The sequence below is a fragment of the Vigna unguiculata genome, chromosome 6 (assembly GCF_004118075.2).
Source record: "Vigna unguiculata cultivar IT97K-499-35 chromosome 6, ASM411807v1, whole genome shotgun sequence".
Classification (NCBI taxonomy): domain Eukaryota; kingdom Viridiplantae; phylum Streptophyta; class Magnoliopsida; order Fabales; family Fabaceae; genus Vigna; species Vigna unguiculata.
Window position 1 is genome coordinate 34,022,668 of NC_040284.1, and position 21,890 is coordinate 34,044,557.

Below are 21,890 nucleotides of genomic sequence, written 5' to 3' on the forward strand. Positions count from 1 at the left end.
GATGGTTTTTAGGACAAAAGAATCTTGCTCCTTTTCCCCTCTGTTGGAGATTCCAGTGTTAAGAATAAAATTTTCAACTGTTAAATTAGATGTGGTTAGCGTGAAAAATAAACAAATTTTCACAATTGCTGGTGTATTCAAAGGTGTTAGTTTCAATACACGACTTCATTGCCATCATTGAGGACCGCAAACAGGACTTGATTTTGCGGTCATTCTTCGTCCGTAAAAGTACTGATAGAAAAAAATTCATCAAAATGATGGAAAAGTATAATTTATGAGGTGAGGATAATGCCAACTACCATCGTGAACAACGAGTGGTGATGATAGAGATAAGATAGATTGAGGCACGAAACAAAGCCACGTGGCCGATTGGTAGCATATGAGCTAACGTTGATGCTCGTTGCAACCACACTATTTCCACAAGCCCTCTCCTCGCTTCTTATCATTAAGAAGAAGCATCATCAGGAGTTGGTAAAGTAGCCTTCTACTCATCAACTCAACCAAGAAAATGGCCACCACACCCGCTTTATGTGGCCCTGTGTTGAACACCTCCTTCCTCAGGAAACAACCACTGAACATGGTAAGCATGAGGGCATTCCAAAACGCTAACGCCATGTTTGGTGTGGAAGGAGGACGTGGAGGTCGTGTCACTGCCATGGCTGCTTACAAGGTGAAGCTGATAACCCCAGAGGGAGAGAAAGAGATAACTTGCCCAGATAATGAATACGTTCTTGATGCTGCAGAAGAAGTAGGCATTGACCTTCCCTACTCATGCAGGGCTGGTTCTTGCTCTTCCTGCGCCGCCAAAATTGTCTCCGGCCAAGTCGACCAGTCAGACGGTAACTTCCTTGATGACGACCAGATTGATGCAGGCTTTGTTCTCACCTGCGTTGCTTTCCCAACCTCCGATCTTGTCATCCAGACCCACAAGGAGGATGAGCTAGTTAGTTAAATCTTATCATCATCGCTGTCATCAAGTTTCTTATGTTTCTTCCCTTTCTTTTATGTCTTGTGCCATTTCTCAGGATACACACACCCATTATGCTTTATTACGTACGATAAGTAGCTTCTTATGAAGTAATTCATTACTTCCCCTGTATTAGCAGTTCAACTTGTTTTTTGTTAACTATAATGTAATAATCTTTTCCTTACAGTTTTTGCACGCAATATCCTCTCAAATTTTTTTACCTTCGTATCACTTCGAAGAGAAATGATATTTAATTGTATCTACCACATGGTCATGTCTGGCTTTGCTGCTGTAACAAAGTTCCGTTGGAAAATTAATTTACTACTCTTGCATTGGTGACCACACGTTGCATACGTTGTAAGACTGGTTAGTAAATTTATGACCACAAATTGGATCTTTTGTCATTGTCTCCGTCTTAATATTTAATGGTGTTGGATTCATAAATTTATGAAAGCAGTGCTAAATACTACCACAGACCTACGCATGAATCTGTACAACAAATACAAAAAAAAAAGGCTTTTCATTGGTCAATTAACAATACATATAATATTTAGAAGCAAAACAGATAGAAGTGCAACTCAAAGATACTTGCTTGTTTACGTTTTCACGCTCCCAACATTTTTATATTTATGATTTGATCATTCTCTTTTTGGAGTGAAAGAGGGAATATCTCTATCAGAGGAAAATTTGGATAAATCCCACTCAAACTACTATCTGATAAGTCATTCTATATATATCAATCCAAGACGTGTTCTCTTCCCCAGGACTTGGATAGGGTGCTCTTGGAACAAAGTTTTGTAACTATTAAAAATGTTTTTTTTTTTCAGGCTAAAATATGGGTACTTGCGAATGGAGAGATAAATGAAATAAATTAAAACAGCAAATGGGGTTCTGTTATTCAGGTTCAGGTCAAAAGTAATTTCAAATCTTCCGCAGTAGCAAAGAATCCACTAAAAAAAATGCAGAAGAAAGTAACAGATTCACTACCATTGAAGTATTTTAACAATATTTTAAAGTAATGTTTAAAAGCTGTAAAAGAAGAGTATGAACGGATAAGAACATTGTAATGATAGTTTTCAAGTGAAAGCCTGGATTGTGAACAATCTGTGGAGATAACAGAGGCACAGGTTGCATGCGACCAAGATATGGTGATAACAATCGCGAAGAACAAGTTGTGGTAAAGCCACGTGGCAGTGGGGTTGTAATCACAAGCTCCTTATCGTTATCAACAAAGAAGAAGAAAAATCCATCAACTTTGCAAGCAAGAAAGAGGAGAATGGCGTCGATCTCAGCAGCTTCATGTGGCACTGTGTTGAACACCTCCTTCCCCAGGAAACAGCCACTGAACATGGCAAGCCTGAAGGCATTCTCCATGTTTGGTGTGAAAGGAGGAAGTGGTGGTCGTGTGAGTGGCATGGCGAGTTACAAGGTGAAGCTGATCACACCAGAGGGAGAAAAACAATTTGAATGCCCAGGTGATGCATACATTCTTTACCAAGCTGAGGAAAAAGGCATTGATCTTCCACACTCATGCAGGGCTGGTGCTTGTTCTTGATGAAACTCAAGAGAGTGAAGGCTTTGTTCTCACCTTACCCCACTTCAGATGTTGTTATTCTCACTCACAAGGAACTTTCTTCCTTTATTTTCTGTCTTGTGCCATTTTCTCAGGATATGTGTATATATAAATATCATGAAGCAATTAGAGGCATTGGAGAAAAGCAAAACATTGTAGTTGTTCTTTTCCAAAATTAAGGAATGAAGTCAATCAATTGCAAATGGTTATATTCACACTTTTGTGTTCTCTTTCTGTTCTACCTTTTACTTACCCCGAAGAAAACTGAAAAGTGTAAAACAACTAGGAATTTCTACAAATGTGTTATTTTCACAACAAAATTTTGTAAATAGACGTTGTAATGACATCGCAAGCACTGAGTACCACAAACTCAACTGGATCTTGTGGCTGAACAACGGATTTATTGTCTCTGAGTGAATTAAAGATATCAGATAAGAAAATGAGTTCTTCTCGAGTTGATATAAATAGTTGAAGTAACAGAAGTGTTTCCAAATTAAACTTTATTACTGATGAAGTAAGAATTTATGAAGTAGATGAATGAGAAGAACGAAAATGTGGTAATACGTGTGGTGATAAGAGAAATATGGATCGAGGCCTAGAACAGTGACACGTGGCAGATAAGGTTGCACGTGATTTCATATCATGTTGTAGTGACCACCAGTTCCTTATGTATCTATCAGATTGAAGAAGAAGAAGCAGCAAGAGCAACAACAAGAACAGAAAAACAGATAGTTACAAGTTTGAAGAGGAAGAGGAGAATGGCATCTCTGTGTGGCCCTGCGTTGAACACCTCCTTCCTGAGGAAACAACCAGTGAAGATGTCAAGCATGAAGGCATTCCAAAACCTTAACTCCGTGTTTGGTGTGAAAGAAGGACGAGGAGGTCGTGTGACTGCCATGGCTGCTTACAAGGTGAAGCTGATAACCCCAGAGGGAGAGAAAGAGATAACATGCCCAGATAATGAATACATTCTTGATGCTGCAGAAGATCAAGGGCTTGATCTTCCCTACTCATGCAGGGCTGGTGCTTGCTCTTCCTGTACTGGAAAAGTTGTGAGTGGCACAGTGGACCAGTCAGACAATAGCTTCCTTGATGACGACCAAATCGGTCTAGGATTTGTTCTCACCTGCGTTGCTTACCCCACCTCTGACCTTGTTATTCAGACCCACAAGGAGGATGAGCTAGTTGATTCTTAGGATGTTCTTGTTTTCTTTCAAGTGTGATGTTGGAGGAAGGACATGGCAAAGGTATTTTTTACTTTTGTTCAGTGTCTCAAGTATTTATGTTATGTCTTTAGTTACTCTATTGTTGTACTGTGGAGAATCAGCTCCTATCTCATGTTCTTAGTTGCTTCTTCTGTATTCAAGATAATCGTATTCGCGATTTCGCTTCTTTTCTGCATTGTTAACTTGTTCTCTATTCAAACTCCAACATGATACACGCTCAAAGTAAGTCAAGGATATAGAACACAACATTACAATTGATATGTGTTTAGATGCATCCGAAAAATCTCACATCGTTTCTAAATCGAGTTGAAATATAATTTAAATACTCATATCTTCTTTATCTTCTTCTATTCAGATCAAATATAATTTAAATATTTTTATCTCTTTTCATCCTCTCTCCATTCAGATCAAATGCAATTTAAAAATTATTACTTCATTTCATCGTCTGAAACACCTTTTAAGAATAAAATCATGAAGAAACTTAACACTTCGATGCGGATAGTATTTTAAGGTAGCTGTTCCTTGTTTGGTCCTCCCTCCTGAACAGATTATATGATACGCTTCGTGAACAGATTTTTGGTTCAAGAATTTCTCCATGTTCCAGAAACCATACAAACTTCTTTCTGCTGCACAGTAGTACTGCAACACAAGTATATTCAAGGGTCAATCAACACATTATTTCTTCTAACCAAGAAGGAGAATAAAATGTTTCAAATTTCTCAATGAAAATACACTCCACAGATAAATAATGAGATATCCTTAATAATTGCTTATATGTTCTAATATTCTTTATAAATATTCTCTATTGTGACCGGGTGTTTGTGATATGTTTATAACTAAGACAATGGAAAAAACAAATTTGCAAGTCGTAGTCGAACGTGTTTTCTTGAGATATCCGTATCATCAATGAAAAAAACAATTTCTTTATGGAGTAATTATTATTGAGAATCTTACAATAAAAAAAAAATTCTAACTATCCAGAAACAAAATCATATTATAAATTTAATGTAGTATAATTTTTTTTAATAAAGAAAAACATTTAATATAATTTTTCTAAATAAAATTGTAAATTACTTTCTTATGACTGTTTATTTTAATAAAATTATAAAATCTCAAATACACAACTAGCAAGTCGTTTATACATCTTAAAAACTAGTTGAATTGTGATGATAATTCTCAAATTAATTTTAAAATACTTTTGTAGTGTTCCTTACTTCGTATTATTTAATGTAGGGTTTTGAGTAAACTTTGTAAATAACACTTGAGATCAAAAATGAAAAATTGGATGGCAAGAAAAAAAAATCTATATCAAATGAAGCTAAGGCCAAAAGAAAAAAAAATTAAAGATAAATTTGTTAAGTTAATAAATTATGAGTGTATAACTCAAATTAGGAAAGAATACAAGATTGACAAAGATAAATATATATCAACTTATGAGACAAAAACAACACAAATATATTTATATATATATATATATATATATATATATATATCCATCTCATTTTTAATTTAAAAATCCAACTATTATCCATATTTGATCAATGTAAAAATTTCTCAAAAAATCAAAATGAGTAAAACAAATTTATTTATCGCCCTAAATACTCACATAATCTCATGAGACTCTTGACGAGATTTCATGGTAGTATTGTAGTGTACATAATTAGACAAGGATTAAAGCAATATTGCATCCTAAATCAGTCAGACTTACATAAAGCAGACCGATTCAAGTGGTGAGAATAGCAGGAGGTCCTAGTCTTTGTCAAGATAATGATCCTAGATGATCATGGACTATTCTTGTCCGTGGTAGGGTGAAACTCATTGGCAATGATTTTGCAGAGCAGTAGAGGTCACTACAAGTGCAAGCATCAGTGAACCCGATTTCTTTTTTATATTTATCGGGATAATTGAGTCAAAAGATCTTTATTGTTTGCTATCACATACCTTGTGTGCTTACTGAAATGTCTGTTTAAAGATTTGCTATATATATATATATATATATATATGATGAAAATTATTTTTATTTCTAGCTTACCCTTTTTCTCTATGTATTCTTTGTTTGGTTTTCCTTTTTGTGATGATCACCAAAGGTGTGAGTAGATTAAAAGTTCCTAATAATCCTGCATGTTGTGGTGATATTGTTATATAATTTATGTGTTTAGTTACTACTCTTTTTTTGGTCATTTTTTATGCCTTAATTATCCTTTTCAGTATAATTTGGGATGATCGTAATGATTAATTCTTTATATTTCATGTCTTTGTGTTCTAATAATTTATAATTGTGTGATGATTCCTTTACTATAATCATGGACGTTACATTATGTAAAAATATACTTACAATTACGTCATCCTTATTAATAACTACTAACAGAATAAGAAAAAAAACACTCAAATTAAACTACAAGAATACATGACAAGTCCATATGTGGCCGTTCTTGATTGTAACACTTCTAAACCATTTTGTAAATAACATAGAGCAAAGTAAACACCATTCGTTGAGAATGTATAATTTTGTAAACAATAAATAAATTAAAAAAGGAAGTTCAATTTATAATGAATCCATGAAAAAAGTTAGCACAATTAAAGGAGTGGATGACCATAAACCATAGGTAGAGAAGTGGTCCATGGTAGATTAGATTCCATGTATAAAGTTTTAAACACTTACCAAAAAAAGAAAAAATAATAAAATATAACGAGTCATAAAATGATGCCACGTGGCAGATAGGGTTGCGTGTGGCCTCACCTCATGCACGGTATAAGCACAAGCACACTATTTCTGCAAGGTGAAGGTCCCAATTTTCTTATCTATCAGCAAGAACAAGAGGAAGAAGAAGAAAAGCTAACAATGGCGTCGATCACACCCGCTTTATGTGGCCCTGTGTTGAACACCTCCTTCCTCAGGAAACAACCACTGAACATCTCAAGCATGAGGGCATTCCAAAACGCTAACGCAGTGTTTGGCGTGAAAGGAGGAAATGGAGGTCGTGTCACTGCCATGGCTGCTTACAAGGTGAAGCTGATAACTCCAGAGGGAGAGAAAGAGATAACTTGCCCAGATAATGAATACGTTCTTGATGCTGCAGAAGAAGTAGGCATTGACCTTCCCTACTCCTGCAGGGCTGGTTCTTGCTCTTCCTGCGCCGCCAAAATTGTCTCCGGCCAAGTCGACCAGTCAGACGGTAACTTCCTTGATGACGACCAGATTGATGCAGGCTTTGTTCTCACCTGCGTTGCTTTCCCAACCTCCGATCTTGTCATCCAGACCCACAAGGAGGATGACCTCGTTGCTTAAATCTTATCATCGTCGCTGTCATCAAGTTTCTTCCTTTCCCAGCACCATTGTCTTTTTGCCTTTATTCTGTGCCATTTTTTAAGGATATATACGTATTATGAACAACTTGTTCATTGCTGTCAGTCACTATAATTTATCTTCTTTTCCTTATTGTTGTTGCACACCTGATACTTTCTTAAATTGTTATAGAAGATGATGTTAGTGCAGAGGATTACAGTACCGAAATATGGTATCTGAAGTACTACTTAAATTAATGTCTATGCTCATTTAAGAGTGATTTGTACATGTATGCTCTATGAAGTTCCAACTAGTTCTCAAGTAACATAAAAACACTAATTAATCATGTTTTCTGAAACAAATCAAGGAGAGTGATAGCTTTTGCTTCCTCTACGTTACCAACACGATCTTCAACGTTGTGGGAGGGTTGTGGGGGATTGGTATGTACAGATTCAGACAAATATTCAGCTTCCTTGGTGGAATCTTTTGCTTTGTTGGAAGTCTCGAAGTTCAGCTGGTCTACTGAACTCACTGTAATCTGATTCAAAGAGGCTAAAGAAGAGCTTCGAGTTAGAGTACCAGATGCTACTGTTATTTCGTCCCTCTCATCAATTGTTGATTCTAAGGAGCACACTGATCTTGCGGTGTGTGAATGCAACGAATCATGCTTTGACTTGTGTTTCACTCTTTTACACCAACTATGCAGGGACTCTCTAACACTCTCCGCCACTAGGGCCTTCTTACATCGAGACCCCATCTGAAATGAGTCATCAAAAACATTTCCTTTAAGATAGAATAAAATATGAACTCTGCATATTTTGTTAAGAACTTAATAGTTAGGATTAAGCTAACCTGACAAACTATTATATTCAGGGGCACTGTCATATAGCTACACCAGAACTGAACAATAGCACTGCAAGATTAAAAATAACAAAATATGTGAGTGTCCCTGCAGATTTGAAGTAGTGTTGTAGCATCTAGAAAATCTTGAATGAGAGACGAAACCAACCCAGATGCCAACCGAATGATGATCATGTAATGATTTCTCATGAAGCACGAGTGTTCTTGGAATCCCCACTGGACAAACAAATCAAGATAATTCATCTAACAAAAGCATGTTGTGAGTCACGAATACAATCTTGAAAAAACTGAAGTCTTACCAATGTCCAAATAAACGTTGCCATTTCGAATGCATTCTGCATGAACAGTAGAGAAAATAAGAACAGAAAACACAACCATGCAGCATGACCTGCCTACAAATAAAGTGTTTATCAATTCTTACCTGAAATATGACAAATTGTATCAGCCATAACAGTATGTCTGGTTTTTTGAACCAAAATAGATCATCGCGTGGCTTTACTTGTGTCCTGGGAAATGGACCTGTCTGCTCCATAATTTCAAGTGCTAAGGTGGATACAACATGTTGAAGCTTTGCCCCTATCAACATGACAAGCTTTTACGTATAGAGAAATCAGACCTTGATGAAAATAACTTTCAGTGGAATTTTTTTTTTTTTCATTTTGATTAGTTAAAATAACAAGTTAGAATATACATACAATTGCAGGGATAAATGATAGCCAGAAGTATATATTCAGACCTGCAAATTTAGAAACTCAAATATCTGAGGAAATTGATTAAAGACACTAACAATATACACGTCTATAATTCTCAAGAGAAGCTACCGTGGATGTTCACGAAGATGCACACAATGGCATAAATCCAAAGCATCCAGCTGCAAAATTGAAAGAAAAAAGGGTTATCCAGCTTTAAGTTTTCTCATTGTTTTTCTTAGTAGAAGTCTAATCTTGGTTAATTAAGCAACTTACTGTTAATGACTTGCATCGGTTTGCAGAAACACCAGTTAAAAGGAGAAATCCATTTTAAATTGGTTCTTACCTTATTCCTAGAATGCCTTGGAATTCATCTTCCATGCTTCGAACCATATATTGATGGAAATTATAAGATAACGGCAATTTGTGTTCCTGTAAATTCACATAGCAGGGAGCGATTACAATGACATGGAAATTTTTGGATTTGTGAATACAAAGGTACAGTTCAGCACACCACCTAATAGCATTTAGATAGTTACTTGGATTTAGAAGAATTAATCAAAAGATTACGCAATCAGAGAACAATAATGGACCAACAAATCTCCATGCATGCATTATTTTATCCAACATCCTTCAAGAAATAAAGAACTTACAGTGATGAAACCTAAACGTAGTGCAAGGTAATCTGATTTTCGTATAGAGCTCCTAAACTGACGTAGAAAACAGAGCTGCAAGGTCAGATCACAAATATTAATCCATCATGATACATTCAAAGTGTGCGCAAAGATAATACCAAGAAAATTTAGAAGTTAGGAATTGCTACAAGAATTTCCAATCCATGAATATTTCCTTATCTTGACATACTTTTGAAATTGTAACTATTTAAACTGAAAGATGTTTAGATGGTTCAGCTGCCAGAGAAATTATGCAGAAAAACGCCATTCCAGTAAAAGCAACCACACAAATAATTAAGGATTTGCTATTTATGTTGAAATATTACCATCCAGTTTAGGATTGGACTCCTGCTCCATGGATGAGAAGTGCGATGGAAAATAAATGTTGTCTGTCGCTTCATCAGCTTGATTTTCTTTGCTGTTCAACAAAAAATAGTAAAAATATAGGCCATACATTAATTTGTTATATGCGATGCAGAAGAATGTCACATTTTTAGACCAATTGGTATTAAGTAAAGTTGTTCAAGAGCATTTCAAGAAACAGGGAAAGAAAACAAGTTTGGAGGGTTTTCCCTCAGGAATTTGTTTGTACATTGACAAAGTTCCTACATTACATGCCAATTACCTTGCTGGTTTCCATCGCTTGGCATCCTAGCCTGATTTTCCCATCTGCGCCAACTATAGATCTGCAAAATCGTGCAACAAAGAGAAAAATAAAGACTAATGTTACGAAAAAGGTTAACCCGTTCGTAAAAAACACAAAATCCCTTAACAAATGCCCCTCCTTCAGAGGCCGACACCTGACAGCTTGGTGAATTAGGAACTTCTCCTTTGTTGGAGTAGGTTCCTCCCCAAGGTTTGAACTCGAGACATTGGGTTCATTGCAAGACTATGATACTATTGTTATGAAAAGGTTAACCCGTTCGTACAAGGACACAAAATCCCTTAACAACATATTTTTTAAGATTTTGGATTGAAGGTGGTGTAAAAGAGTCCAATGTTGCTAAAACACTTTTAGGGTTGATAAATGTACTGAGAAGTGTTTTACATAATTTGGAAGTTCCACGTCGATTAGAGGTAAGACAATTTCATAGTATATAAGTGAGTGAAAATCTTATCTTACAAGTTGATTTTGTGAGGTTGAGTTAGACTTAAATTCAACTTTCTAACACATAACCTAGTAATAAACTGAAAATTTTGATGACTTACCTTGCTCATTGCCAAACCAACTGCCAGACAGCTATACAGAACATGAGTGATTCCGAGAACAAACAAAAACCGGTGCAGCTGCTCAAGACCCTCGTATGAAACAAACGGTTCATGACCCTGCATTCATGTATTAGTATTTTCAGAAGGGTTATTTGTTGTATTAAAAATCAGATATTTCATATTAACTATGACAGTATATGGAAGATAAACAGATATCCCCCGTTACTGTCATTCAGTAACAGCAGGTCTATGGCAAATATTTACTTATAAGTTATACTCATTGCAATGAAGAAAGCAAAGCTTACATGTAATTGTAATTAATGTATGTTACCTCTCCACATTGGTGGAATGCTCCAGTACTTAACCCCTTTGGAATACCAGTTTCACCAGGGATAGATGATGAGTTTTCAAGCATGATATTCTCATTGATGTCGAGGTCTTGCTCAGAACAAATATAAAATCGACTGCTAAAAAGTGACGAATTCACACAAATTTCAGAGATCCACCTTGCACTTTGTGCCAACAGCAAAGAGATAAGCCCCAGTAACATCAACTCTATCACAAAAAGGAGCAATCCAAGTAAAACACAACAGAAAATATCAGTAAAACCGATAACTTCACAGCTCTTGAAAATGTGAAATCATACTCAGTGTCATTACCTTCCTTAAGTTTCTCCAGTGAAGCAAAAAGTGCCTTCCTCCTTGTTTTCTTCAGCCACTGCACAACCAAGAAAAAAAATGCTTCATATCTTCTTCACGAGATTTGAAAAACTAGTGTTTATCAGTCCATTTTTTTTTCTCACAGTTCAAGCCTGTCACAGCTTATCAGAAAGAGGAATAGCTCCTGGAAATGACTAGAAAACAAAAGTGTGACACTATCATGCAAGCAAACAGTGAAAAGGGTGATTTTGTTTACTCTACAGCTTCTATCTACACATGAATTTTCAGTGTCTACCTCTCCAAAGCGGTAGATTGAACGTTCAACCAATAAGCAGACAAAGACCATGACAGCGACAACAGAGGCAACTGAATACGTTGGTGTCTCAGCCAGAGAGCGACCCTGGTGCAGCACCTCTGCCATTGTTCACTTCAACGAAACAAGTTGAAATCTTTTTCATGGGAAAAGCAGAGTGCTTTGATTCCACATAAATGTGAGCCAGATGGGATCCATGGAATGGGGAAGTGCAGTGCAAAACGGAAGTGTATCTTAGTTTAATAATTATTTGGTGAAGAAGGTGCATGTGGGCATTGGAAACCTCACTCACCTTACACAAAAACTCATTATTTATTGTTCTGTCTGATCATTATTTTCTTCACTTTCCACTCTTTTTCTTCTCTCTCTCCAAATCCAAAACCATGCACATGGGGGTTTCCCACTTTCCCAGGTAAGGTTGCTAATAATTTGTAAGTTACAAGGGTCCCAATAGAAACCTGGTATATTCTGTGGATGTGGATGGTCTTATGATGAATATGAATCCACAACAAATCAAACAAAAGCGAGTTCTGCCAACAAAAAACATCAACAGAAGGAAACACAGAATGATAGTTTAATGATTAAGGTTATGTTTTGATTAAAGTTGGTCAAATGATTTTGCAAATTTTAACATACACTCATAAATTCTAATCCACACAACAAAGAATGAAGAGTTTTTTTCTAAATTTTTCTTCTGGTAAAAATTAACTTTTACAAGAGAATAAACTTAAGCAGAGCAGAGATAATACTGTTTACATTTTCATTCGCTTACAATTATATTTCAATTCAATTTTAATGCGAGAGAAAATTTTCATAAATTATATTGGTTCTTATTTATATCAGAGTTATATGTAATTGCGATCTATTTTTTTTTTACTGTATGACCTATCGCCGGACTATCGGTCAGGCGGACCAAGGACAAGCAGCCGCAGGCATCGTTACAGGCGGACTTTCCTCTGGACTGTTGATATATTTCCCGATGTCTCCATCTCTGTTGACAACCGACCTGACGCACGATCCTTCGGTCGGGCGGTCACACCAAAACCTGGATTAGTGGGAAAAGTAAGGTAGGATAATAGTCAGTAATCAAGTTTAAAAAGCAATTGAGTCATGATTAGGAGACTCTAATTACAGGCTCATATATAGAGACCAAAAGTAAGTTGGTAAGGATCTTTAACTAGTATTTATTACAGCATTTATTGTTACCTATCCATCAGACTTAAACTGACTTAAGCATCAGAACCTTTTAGACAAGAACTCGATTGCCCGAACCGCCGAGCATGAAAAGAAAAAGACATTGAACCGAAGAAAGAATTGAACAAGCTAACCGAATTAAACGAGGAGAACATCAAACAAAAAGACTTTAGGGTAATTTGAATATTGAAAGTACTTGACCCTACACGCGAAAGAATTTTCAAATATTACAAAACTTTACATCAAAAAGACTATATACACGAGCATCATGATATTTAATTGTAGAACTCTTGTGAAACTTTATCACACAAAAACAGTAGATGCAAACATTAAGATTTTTAACTTTACAATCTACTGTATTTTTAATCCATTAAAATCAATAAAAAAAGTAGATGAAATTAATTGAAAATAAAGAGATTACTTATACTACATTCATAACAAACATTATAACTCAAAGTGAATATCAAATAATTAATCAAAATCATCATCTACTTTTATTATTTTGCACATGATGATTGAAAACATCTAATTTTTAAATTTGAAGTTTGTATGAGAAATTTTCCCCCCTTCTTTAATAATATAACACAATGTCATATATATGGTCCTAAAAACGTAGTGTATACATACCATAAACTAATCATAAAACAAATTGTGAGACTGAAAAAGAAAAAAAAATTGCTACATTTTATTTTTATTAGAATCTTGTTTTCACACATCTTAGAGTGTGCTAGAGTTTAAGAGGGTGACTTTGGATGAACACGGGAGGTTCACAATTTAATTAATTAAGTGAAAAATTATTGATAAAATCTTTCAAAAACAACTATTTAAAAAGCACAAAAATTACATTTATCTGTTATTATCGTATTTACAACCTCTACCTAATATGATATATCCATTATTATTTTAATAAAGTTAGAATAATTGCATTGAATCGAAATTAACGAAATATAACATATATTTGATATGAAATTTATGATAATCGGTTGATATTGAAAAAGAAAAACACATATTTATACCTAAAGAAGTTATTAATAAAAACTATATTTTTATCTTAACCACAAAAAAGGTTCAAAAGAAAAATAATAACTTCACCCATATCTTTTACTATATTTTTTTGTCATATACTACAATTGTCCATCGATATTTAGAAGGGCAATAAAATAAAGGTAGAAAAATGAATAAGGTAAAAATTGAAATATAAAAGGTAGAAAAAATGTTTAAATTATAAAGTTTGATAACTTCGAAGGTTTAAATTTTTATTTTTAAATACTGTTTAAAAGTAGTGATACCTATTTTAAAATTTAAAAAATAATCATCTCACATCAATACCATTTCTTTATAAATTGTTTAAAAAGTTTTATTAATAAAAGGTTTCTTAAAATTGTTTTTAAAAATTATTAAATGTTTTTTTTTAATTTTCTACCTCTTATTACAACACTGAAAGGCACAGACAAAGATCCATTTCCGTCTCTGTAACATTTATTTTAAATTGTAAATATTATTTGATTGATTAATTCAATGATCTGTTCTGTTCTGGAAGAAGATAAGGAAGGGTGAAAGAAAATCGTAGGTTTGGACTGAAACCCTAACTCCACTCGACTGTGCCCAATTTGATCGCCGCCGCCGCTGCCGTCGCTGTCGCTGCCGCTGAATCAGGTTCGAAGGTTTTCCGATGCTTTCCGTATTTTCTTTCCTCTCTTCTCAGTTTCATCTATTCCTTCCTTCTTCTCTTTCGATTACAATTGTTTTTCCCATTTTCCCGCTTCCGTCATTTACCTTTCTGTGCGTGCTTCCGTGATCTGCTGCATCGTCCTCCCCGTTCTCATCTGACCCTTCCTTATTTGATTGCATTTTTATTCGTCATCCTCGTCTCTTGCTTTCTCGCTTCTTCTCGCTTCTTCTTTAATGCGTGTCTGCACCTTTCTATATAATATATTCGATTTCTTTATTTATTTATGAAACCTTTCTTCTTTCATCAATTCTGTAATTTTAAGTTTTTCATGCCTTCCAATTTAGCTTTCTTCTTTCATCAATTCTGTAATTTACTGTTTTTATCACTTTCTGATTCCTTCATACTTTGACATCTGGTTGTCCAAAACAGATGTGTAGATATATACAACTCTTGCATCTAATAAAACGAATTGTAATATATAAAGATGAAATACGACGTGTCTAATTAACTACTCGTTAGAGAAATTGATTGAAAACTATCAATGGAATATCCTGTAATCTGTATTCAAAGTTAACTTATATTCGCATTTACTTAATATTTGTTCAGTTATGTAGTTTTCCCTCACTCCGGTTCTCAGTATAGGCCATCTAACTTCGCTAGTCGTTTTTTTAATCCCTGCATTTGTCCTCCGTTTACCAAGCATAGGAAAAAAAAAAAGAAAGAAAAGTTCTTTGCATTGGTTTACTGATGCAATTATTGTGCTGTGATCGTGATATTATTTTACTTTTTAGCATACAAGTGATTGTTTGCTATTATTTGACACCATACAAAAATGAGTTTGTTCCTTACTGTTTTTTCGATTTGTTAACTTATATTATATATTGTTGACTATATTTTTATATTTCTGATCGTGGCAGGGGATTATTTCACTTTTGTTTCCTCTCTAAAATATTGGGTAGCTGCTATATGATATCTTAATATTGCCACTGGAAAATATATCATGTCTGAAGATGCTGGATCTATGTTGGTAGTTTATGATGATCCCTCCGACCAACGCTCACTATCTTTGGATGATGCAAGCAGCACTGAGGAGTCTCCCGATGAAACCAGGCTCTCCTTGGAAACAACACATGATGCTATTCCATACATTGGCCAAAGGTTTGCCACTCATGATGCTGCTTATGAATTCTATAGTGAATTTGCGAAAAGGAGTGGCTTCTCAATTAGACGTCACCGTACAGAAGGAAAAGATGGCGTTGGAAAAGGACTTACTAGGCGCTACTTTGTTTGTCACCGTGCTGGCAATACTCCTGTCAAAACATCAACTGAAAGCAAACCTCAAAGAAATAGAAAGTCTTCTCGTTGTGGGTGTCAGGCTTACATGCGTATTAGCAAAACAACAGAATTTGGAGCTCCAGAATGGCGTGTGACTGGTTTTGCTAACCACCATAATCATGAACTTTTAGAACCAAACCAAGTTCGATTTCTCCCTGCATACAGAACTATCTCGGATGTTGACAAAAATCGAATACTAATGTTTGCCAAGACAGGAATTTCTGTTCATCAAATGATGAGGCTTATGGAGCTTGAGAAGTGTGTGGAACCTGGATATTTGCCTTTTACTGAAAAAGATGTTAGGAATTTACTCCAGTCATTTAGGAAATTAGATCCAGAAGAAGAAAGCTTAGATTTATTAAGAATGTGCAGAAATATTAAGGAGAAAGACCCTAATTTTAAATTTGACTACACACTTGATGCAAACAATCGTTTGGAGAATATTGCTTGGTCATATGCTTCATCAATCCAATGGTACGATATATTCGGTGACGCGGTGGTGTTTGATACAACACACCGGCTGACTGCTTTTGACATGCCGCTGGGGATATGGGTTGGAATAAACAATTATGGAATGCCTTGCTTTTTTGGCTGCACACTTTTACGTGATGAAACCGTGAGGTCGTTTTCCTGGGCACTGAAGGTACTGTGATGAAGTTATCATCATTAGTTTTTTTTTCTTGTTCTTTTTGTTCAAATTGTGTCGTAGGCTCTTCAGTTTTTTTACACACTGCCCTAATTAGTGAAAACAAGCAAAATGGAAGGGCAACAAATTTCATCTTTCTTTCACTTTTTACTTGTGGAATCTAAATTTATGAGAAGTTACGCATCTTTTTAATTTACATTGCTTGTTTCTTTTGTTTTTCTTTTTTCTATAAATCACCTTCTTGGAAGGCTTTCTTAGGGTTCATGAATGGAAAGGCTCCGCAAACTATATTAACCGACCAAAATATATGTCTCAAAGAAGCACTATCCACAGAAATGCCTACAACAAAACACGCTTTCTGCATATGGATGATAGTAGCAAAGTTTCCATCCTGGTTTAATGCTGTTCTAGGGGAACGGTATAATGAGTGGAAGGCTGAATTTTATAGACTTTATAATCTTGAGTCAGTTGAGGATTTTGATCTAGGTTGGAGGGAAATGCTTTGTTCTTTTGGGTTGCATTCCAATCGGCACATGGTTAATTTATATAGTTCACGCTCTCTTTGGGCGTTGCCATTTTTGAGAAGCCATTTTCTTGCTGGAATGACTTCAACTGGTCAGTCAAAGTCAATCAATGCTTTCATTCAACGATTTCTGAGTGCACAAACTCGCCTTGCACACTTTGTTGAACAGGTATTATATCTCTCTGTCTCTATTGATATGGATATTGTTATGTTGGTTTTCAAAGCGTATATGCGAATTTGGTTTTATCCAATGTTTTATAGTGAAAGATCTATATCTGTGTTGACTTGGGTTTTTTTGGCACAATCAGGTAGCTGTTGCTGTGGATTTTAAAGATCAAACTGGAGAACAACAAACCATGCAGCAGAATCTCCAAAATGTTTGCCTCAAAACAGGGGCCCCTATGGAATCACACGCGGCCACAATCCTCACTCCTTTTGCCTTTTCAAAGCTCCAAGAACAACTTGTACTGGCGGCACATTATGCATCGTTTTCAATTGAAGATGGTTTTCTTGTGAGGCACCACACCAAAACTGAGGGGGGTCGGAAAGTTTATTGGGCCCCTCAAGAAGGAATTATAAGTTGTAGCTGCCATCAGTTCGAGTTCACTGGTATTCTTTGTCGGCATTCTCTTAGAGTTCTTTCAACAGGAAATTGCTTTCAGATCCCAGATGGATATCTTCCTATTCGATGGCGTCGCATAAGCATGCCCTCTTCTAAGCTTCTTCAAAGTGCGCCAAATGATCATGCTGAAAGAGTTAAGTTACTACAAAACATGGTTTCTTCTCTGATGACAGAATCCGCTAAATCTAAGGAACGGTTAGATATTGCAACAGAACATGTTTCTATCCTTCTGTCTCGCTTAAGAGAGCAACCAATTTCTTTGCAAGGTGGTCGAGAGTCCCAGAATTAGCACACCTCACACATACATGATCTTTACCAGAGTCCCATAAGGGCTGCATTTCCAAGTTACATGTTCTGGCAATAATTCCTTCATCCAAAAGGCCAGCAATTGTCTCTACGAAAATGAAAAAAATGAAGAGAATTGGAGATAGTTCCAAAGAGGTAAGCTTACAAGTTATATAAAAAAGAATTTCTGCCCCCAAAATAACAAACCTTGCAAGCATTTGATTTTGAATCTGGTATTGTATGAATTAGTCCCCATCGTGCCAATCTCTGCATATACATAATACCCATAATATTTTCAAGTAAGCAAAACTAATTTTCAATTGCAGAAAGTAAAAACAAGACTAACTAAAATACAGCTAGAGGTACAAACTGTCAGAGCCTAAAAGTTCATTGCTACCAACACTCTTTGCATGGTCTTCCACAAGTCCTCTATTGTTGAGAAAATTTTATCAGGTTCCCATCAAATAGTGAGTGGGCCCAGTTGTTTTTGATTCCCACACATAAAATTTAGCCTATTGAAAATGTTGCATAGGGTTTTTTCTTCCATTTCTCCAGCATATACTAAACTGGGAACCATTCGTCAAAGCTAAAAGAGATGCAACAGATGCGATCAAATTTATGGTGGATGGTGATGGAATTTTTAAGTCAATTTGCAACCACTTGCCTTGTTAGAAAGTCCAAGTTTTTCTGAATCTTAATATTGTCAAATCAATTGAGAGCAGCAAATACTAGTCAGAAGATACATCTTGCCAATGCTCAAATGAGCAAATAAATACCATGCAGGATTATATTCTTCCCACCACTTTACCAAAAGTAACAGTTTGGAAGCATTATTCATAGAGAAAGCCAACTAAGGTGAATGGAGTAGCAATAATACAACAAAATTCCTAATTTGTCTGGTATTGTAACTAAAATTGAAACTTGGGGAGTTAGAAATACAATAAAACATCATGTTTGTATTCATTCGAAAAAAAGAAAAAAAAAACATTTCCAACTAAATAAGTCCCAGAAATCAAAGAAACCACCCATGAGGACACTCCAGGAACAACCTATTATTGGGTTCTGGCAAGACAAGACCCTGGCAAAGGCAACGGTTAGAATAACAACTGGAGTGATCAGTTCAATCAACTACTACAGAGTTCTTAGAAAGGTTGTAATCAGATGATCCATCTTGTGTATAGCAGAAAAAATTAAAGTAGTGACAATGAAGTTTGTGAATAAAGGACACGACGACGAGAATAAATAATTATGTCTTATGAGTTAAAATACAAGTTGAACTCCACACGACACGTTGATAATCTAATTTTCTTGAATTGAAAAATTCAAATGATGTAAAAGATAATGTTTTTTTTATTATACTGTCTTATTTAATATAATTATATATAGTTTTGAAAAATAAATGACGCTTAATTTTTCGAAATTGAAAGAAAAGTTGTAGTGGTGTTAAAGTTCTATAATATATCTATTCTGTATCATGTTATCCTGTGTTCTTAGAGTATGATTAATAATAATTAATATGTATTAAATTCATAATTAATTATGATATTAAATTAATTTTCAATCTAATAATTAATAATATAATTTTATTTAAAAGATAAAAATATTTATAAATATTGTACATTTATATTTAATATTTTACTTGAAATACACTAATAAAAAGTAAAAAGTAATTAAATAATTATATTTTACTATTGTTAAAAATTAAAATATAATTAAATGTAAAAAATTTCAAATTAATAAAAAAATCAACAAAAAATAGTATAAAAAATACAAAAAAGAAATATTTAAAATTTTATTGAGTTTTCTTTTTTTTTTACCTTTTAATAAATTTTTATTAAACAAGTTCTTTTATATTAAAGAAACACTCAATATTTTAATATCTAAAGTTATTAATTATAAAGACATAAAATTAATAATATAAAGAATAAATTATTTAAATTTTTAAGTGAAACATTATATTTAAATTTACATTTTTGCAAGTAGATATCTTGGACATTATAAAGTATATATTTTATGTTGAGGAGATTTTGCTTAGAGATTCTAAATGGCATTTTTGTCTATATAAATGTGATATATAAATTTATACTATTTTAATTAATGAATTTAATTATTTTAATTTTTAATGTAAAAATGATGAAATTAAATATATTAATTATATCTTAATTAGTATCTTGGAATATTGGTTAGCACCCATTAACATTCTCTTTATTCTTTTATTATGGACAAAGTTATAGGAAAAATTAAAATAATTTTGAGAAATAATTTTTCTGGTATTTGTTGTGCTATCAGTACTCACATTACTTATTTTTCTATTGTCCGAGTATGGATTATAAAAGAAAACCTTGTTACAGTATTATACAAAACAATCATAAAAAAAATCATAAAAAAATGTTATTTTCATTTTAGTGACGAAGATTAGGGATGGCAATGGGGTGGAACGGGACGAGGTTTCACTATCTCATACTCATCCCCGTAAAAAAAATTTATTCTCGTCCCTATACCCAAATTCAACGGGTATCAAAGTTTTATCCTATCCTCATCCCCACCGGGTAACGGGTATAATCTCGTACTCATACCCGTTTCTTTACTACTTCAATATAAATTTTAATTAATTTTTATAAAATAATAAAAAATTACGGTAAAGGTAATATAATATTATCAAATATTCAATATTAGGAGGAAGATTGTTTATTCGATATCAAATACTTTGAAATAAATTATAATTGTTTACATTTTAGATTGGAATACCAAATAAAATTTAATGACAAGTAAAACATTTATTAAATTTGCAAACTGCAAACATTAATGAAACCTAGTTGATAAAATTAAAAAAAAAATTAAAGAAATTAAAAGGAAAACAAATATTCAAATTAAAATATATTTTAAATGTTTGTTTACTTCATTTTTTTTTAAATTCTAATGAATCTCTTTTTTTATACACTAATAAAAATAATAATACATCACTTAATAAAAACGCAAATAACAAATAATAAATATAATAAAAAATTTAACATAGATATTGTATCTTTTGAACTCCAATATATGTTGGATGATGATAAAAAAATATTTATGACAATTACATTAAATTTTGATATTGTAGTAAATAAAAGATATTTATACAATTATAGTGAAAAATTACAGTATGATTCATATAATGAGTTAGAAAACAAAAAATAATTAGATAAAATATAAATAGTATTCTACATGATGAAAATAAACAACAAATAAAAATATTAAAAAATTAACAAATGTATGTCTTATAAATAATTTGAGAAACTATTAAAAGAAATCACACAAAGGAAAATAAATGTATGTTTAAGGATATGATAAGATGAAAAATACTTTAAACATCTAAAAACACTTTTCAAATATCAACATATATACTCAATGGTTGAAAAATAATTGTTTTAGCAAAACAAAAGAGTTCTTCAAATGAAACAAAAATTAATAAAAATAAGTAATTTTTTTTTTATATTACCTAGTAAATGAAAAATTTATGCTATTAAACATTTAAATTGAGAGTATTAAACATACTCATGTGAAAGGAAAATATACAATAAATAAAAATATTAAAAAGTAATAGAAATATTCAAATATGAGACATACAAATTTTTTAATTGACATACATCATTTTAACATAATTACATAAATATTATGATAAGATGAAAAATATATTGGAAATGCAAATGAGATTCATGACAAACCAAATAATTAGAAGAAATAAAAAATTGAATATATATATATATAGGATTATTTAATTAATTGTAAATATTGTAATAATTAAAATGATGACAGAGATATGGCGGGGATATGTATATCCCCATAACCATCCCCATACCCAATTGAAAAAGTCGAGAATTCTCCATCCCCATACCCATACCCAATCAATGCGGGGATTCCCGTCAAAACGGGAACGAGTTCGAACAATACCCACAAGACGATTTTATTTGTCATCTCTAATGAAGATATTTATTTAGGAAAAGTCACATATAATATAATAATTTATCTAAATTTCCTTATTATATTTATTTGTTTGCTATATAAATCAAAATAAGGACTCGAAGATACAGTTCATTAATCAGTAAGCTTATTATTATATTAAATCATATTTTAACTACATTTTTTTATCAATATTAAGAATTAAACTATTTAAAAT

General features: G+C 33.4%; 5 protein-coding genes and 1 pseudogene across 5 annotated transcripts; 5 read left to right on the forward strand and 1 right to left on the reverse strand.

The window, feature by feature from the left end:
- Positions 1-387: 387 nt before the first annotated feature.
- LOC114187787 (ferredoxin-like) lies at positions 388-1,167 on the forward strand. The gene has a single exon (XM_028076154.1). It carries the CDS (start codon positions 509-511, stop codon positions 950-952), a length of 444 nt encoding a protein of 147 aa, XP_027931955.1. The 5' UTR covers positions 388-508; the 3' UTR covers positions 953-1,167.
- A 65-nt stretch (positions 1,168-1,232) lies between these two features.
- LOC114187785 lies at positions 1,233-2,755 on the forward strand (annotated as a pseudogene).
- Positions 2,756-3,203: 448 nt separating this feature from the next.
- On the forward strand, positions 3,204-3,941 carry LOC114187788 (ferredoxin-like). Its single transcript, XM_028076155.1, has one exon. The coding sequence runs from the start codon at positions 3,299-3,301 to the stop codon at positions 3,734-3,736; it is 438 nt and encodes a 145-aa protein (XP_027931956.1). The 5' UTR covers positions 3,204-3,298; the 3' UTR covers positions 3,737-3,941.
- Positions 3,942-6,536: 2,595 nt separating this feature from the next.
- LOC114189161 (ferredoxin, leaf L-A-like) lies at positions 6,537-7,338 on the forward strand. Its single transcript, XM_028077867.1, has one exon. It carries the CDS (start codon positions 6,609-6,611, stop codon positions 7,053-7,055), a length of 447 nt encoding a protein of 148 aa, XP_027933668.1. The 5' UTR covers positions 6,537-6,608; the 3' UTR covers positions 7,056-7,338.
- On the reverse strand, positions 6,920-11,793 carry LOC114189160 (MLO-like protein 4). Its single transcript, XM_028077866.1, has 15 exons — positions 11,440-11,793; positions 11,145-11,202; positions 10,817-11,040; positions 10,486-10,602; positions 9,902-9,962; positions 9,603-9,694; positions 9,256-9,330; positions 8,949-9,034; positions 8,735-8,784; positions 8,609-8,649; positions 8,335-8,505; positions 8,213-8,248; positions 8,062-8,129; positions 7,905-7,965; positions 6,920-7,809 (listed from the first exon to the last, which is right to left on the reverse strand). Exons 1-15 carry the CDS (start codon positions 11,563-11,565, stop codon positions 7,396-7,398), a joined length of 1,680 nt encoding a protein of 559 aa, XP_027933667.1. The 5' UTR covers positions 11,566-11,793; the 3' UTR covers positions 6,920-7,395.
- Positions 11,794-14,152: 2,359 nt separating this feature from the next.
- Positions 14,153-18,845, forward strand: LOC114187068 (protein FAR1-RELATED SEQUENCE 11). Its single transcript, XM_028075191.1, has 4 exons — positions 14,153-14,307; positions 15,241-16,301; positions 16,553-16,996; positions 17,136-18,845. Exons 2-4 carry the CDS (start codon positions 15,324-15,326, stop codon positions 17,736-17,738), a joined length of 2,025 nt encoding a protein of 674 aa, XP_027930992.1. The 5' UTR covers positions 14,153-14,307; positions 15,241-15,323; the 3' UTR covers positions 17,739-18,845.
- The last annotated feature ends 3,045 nt before the right edge of the window (positions 18,846-21,890 follow it).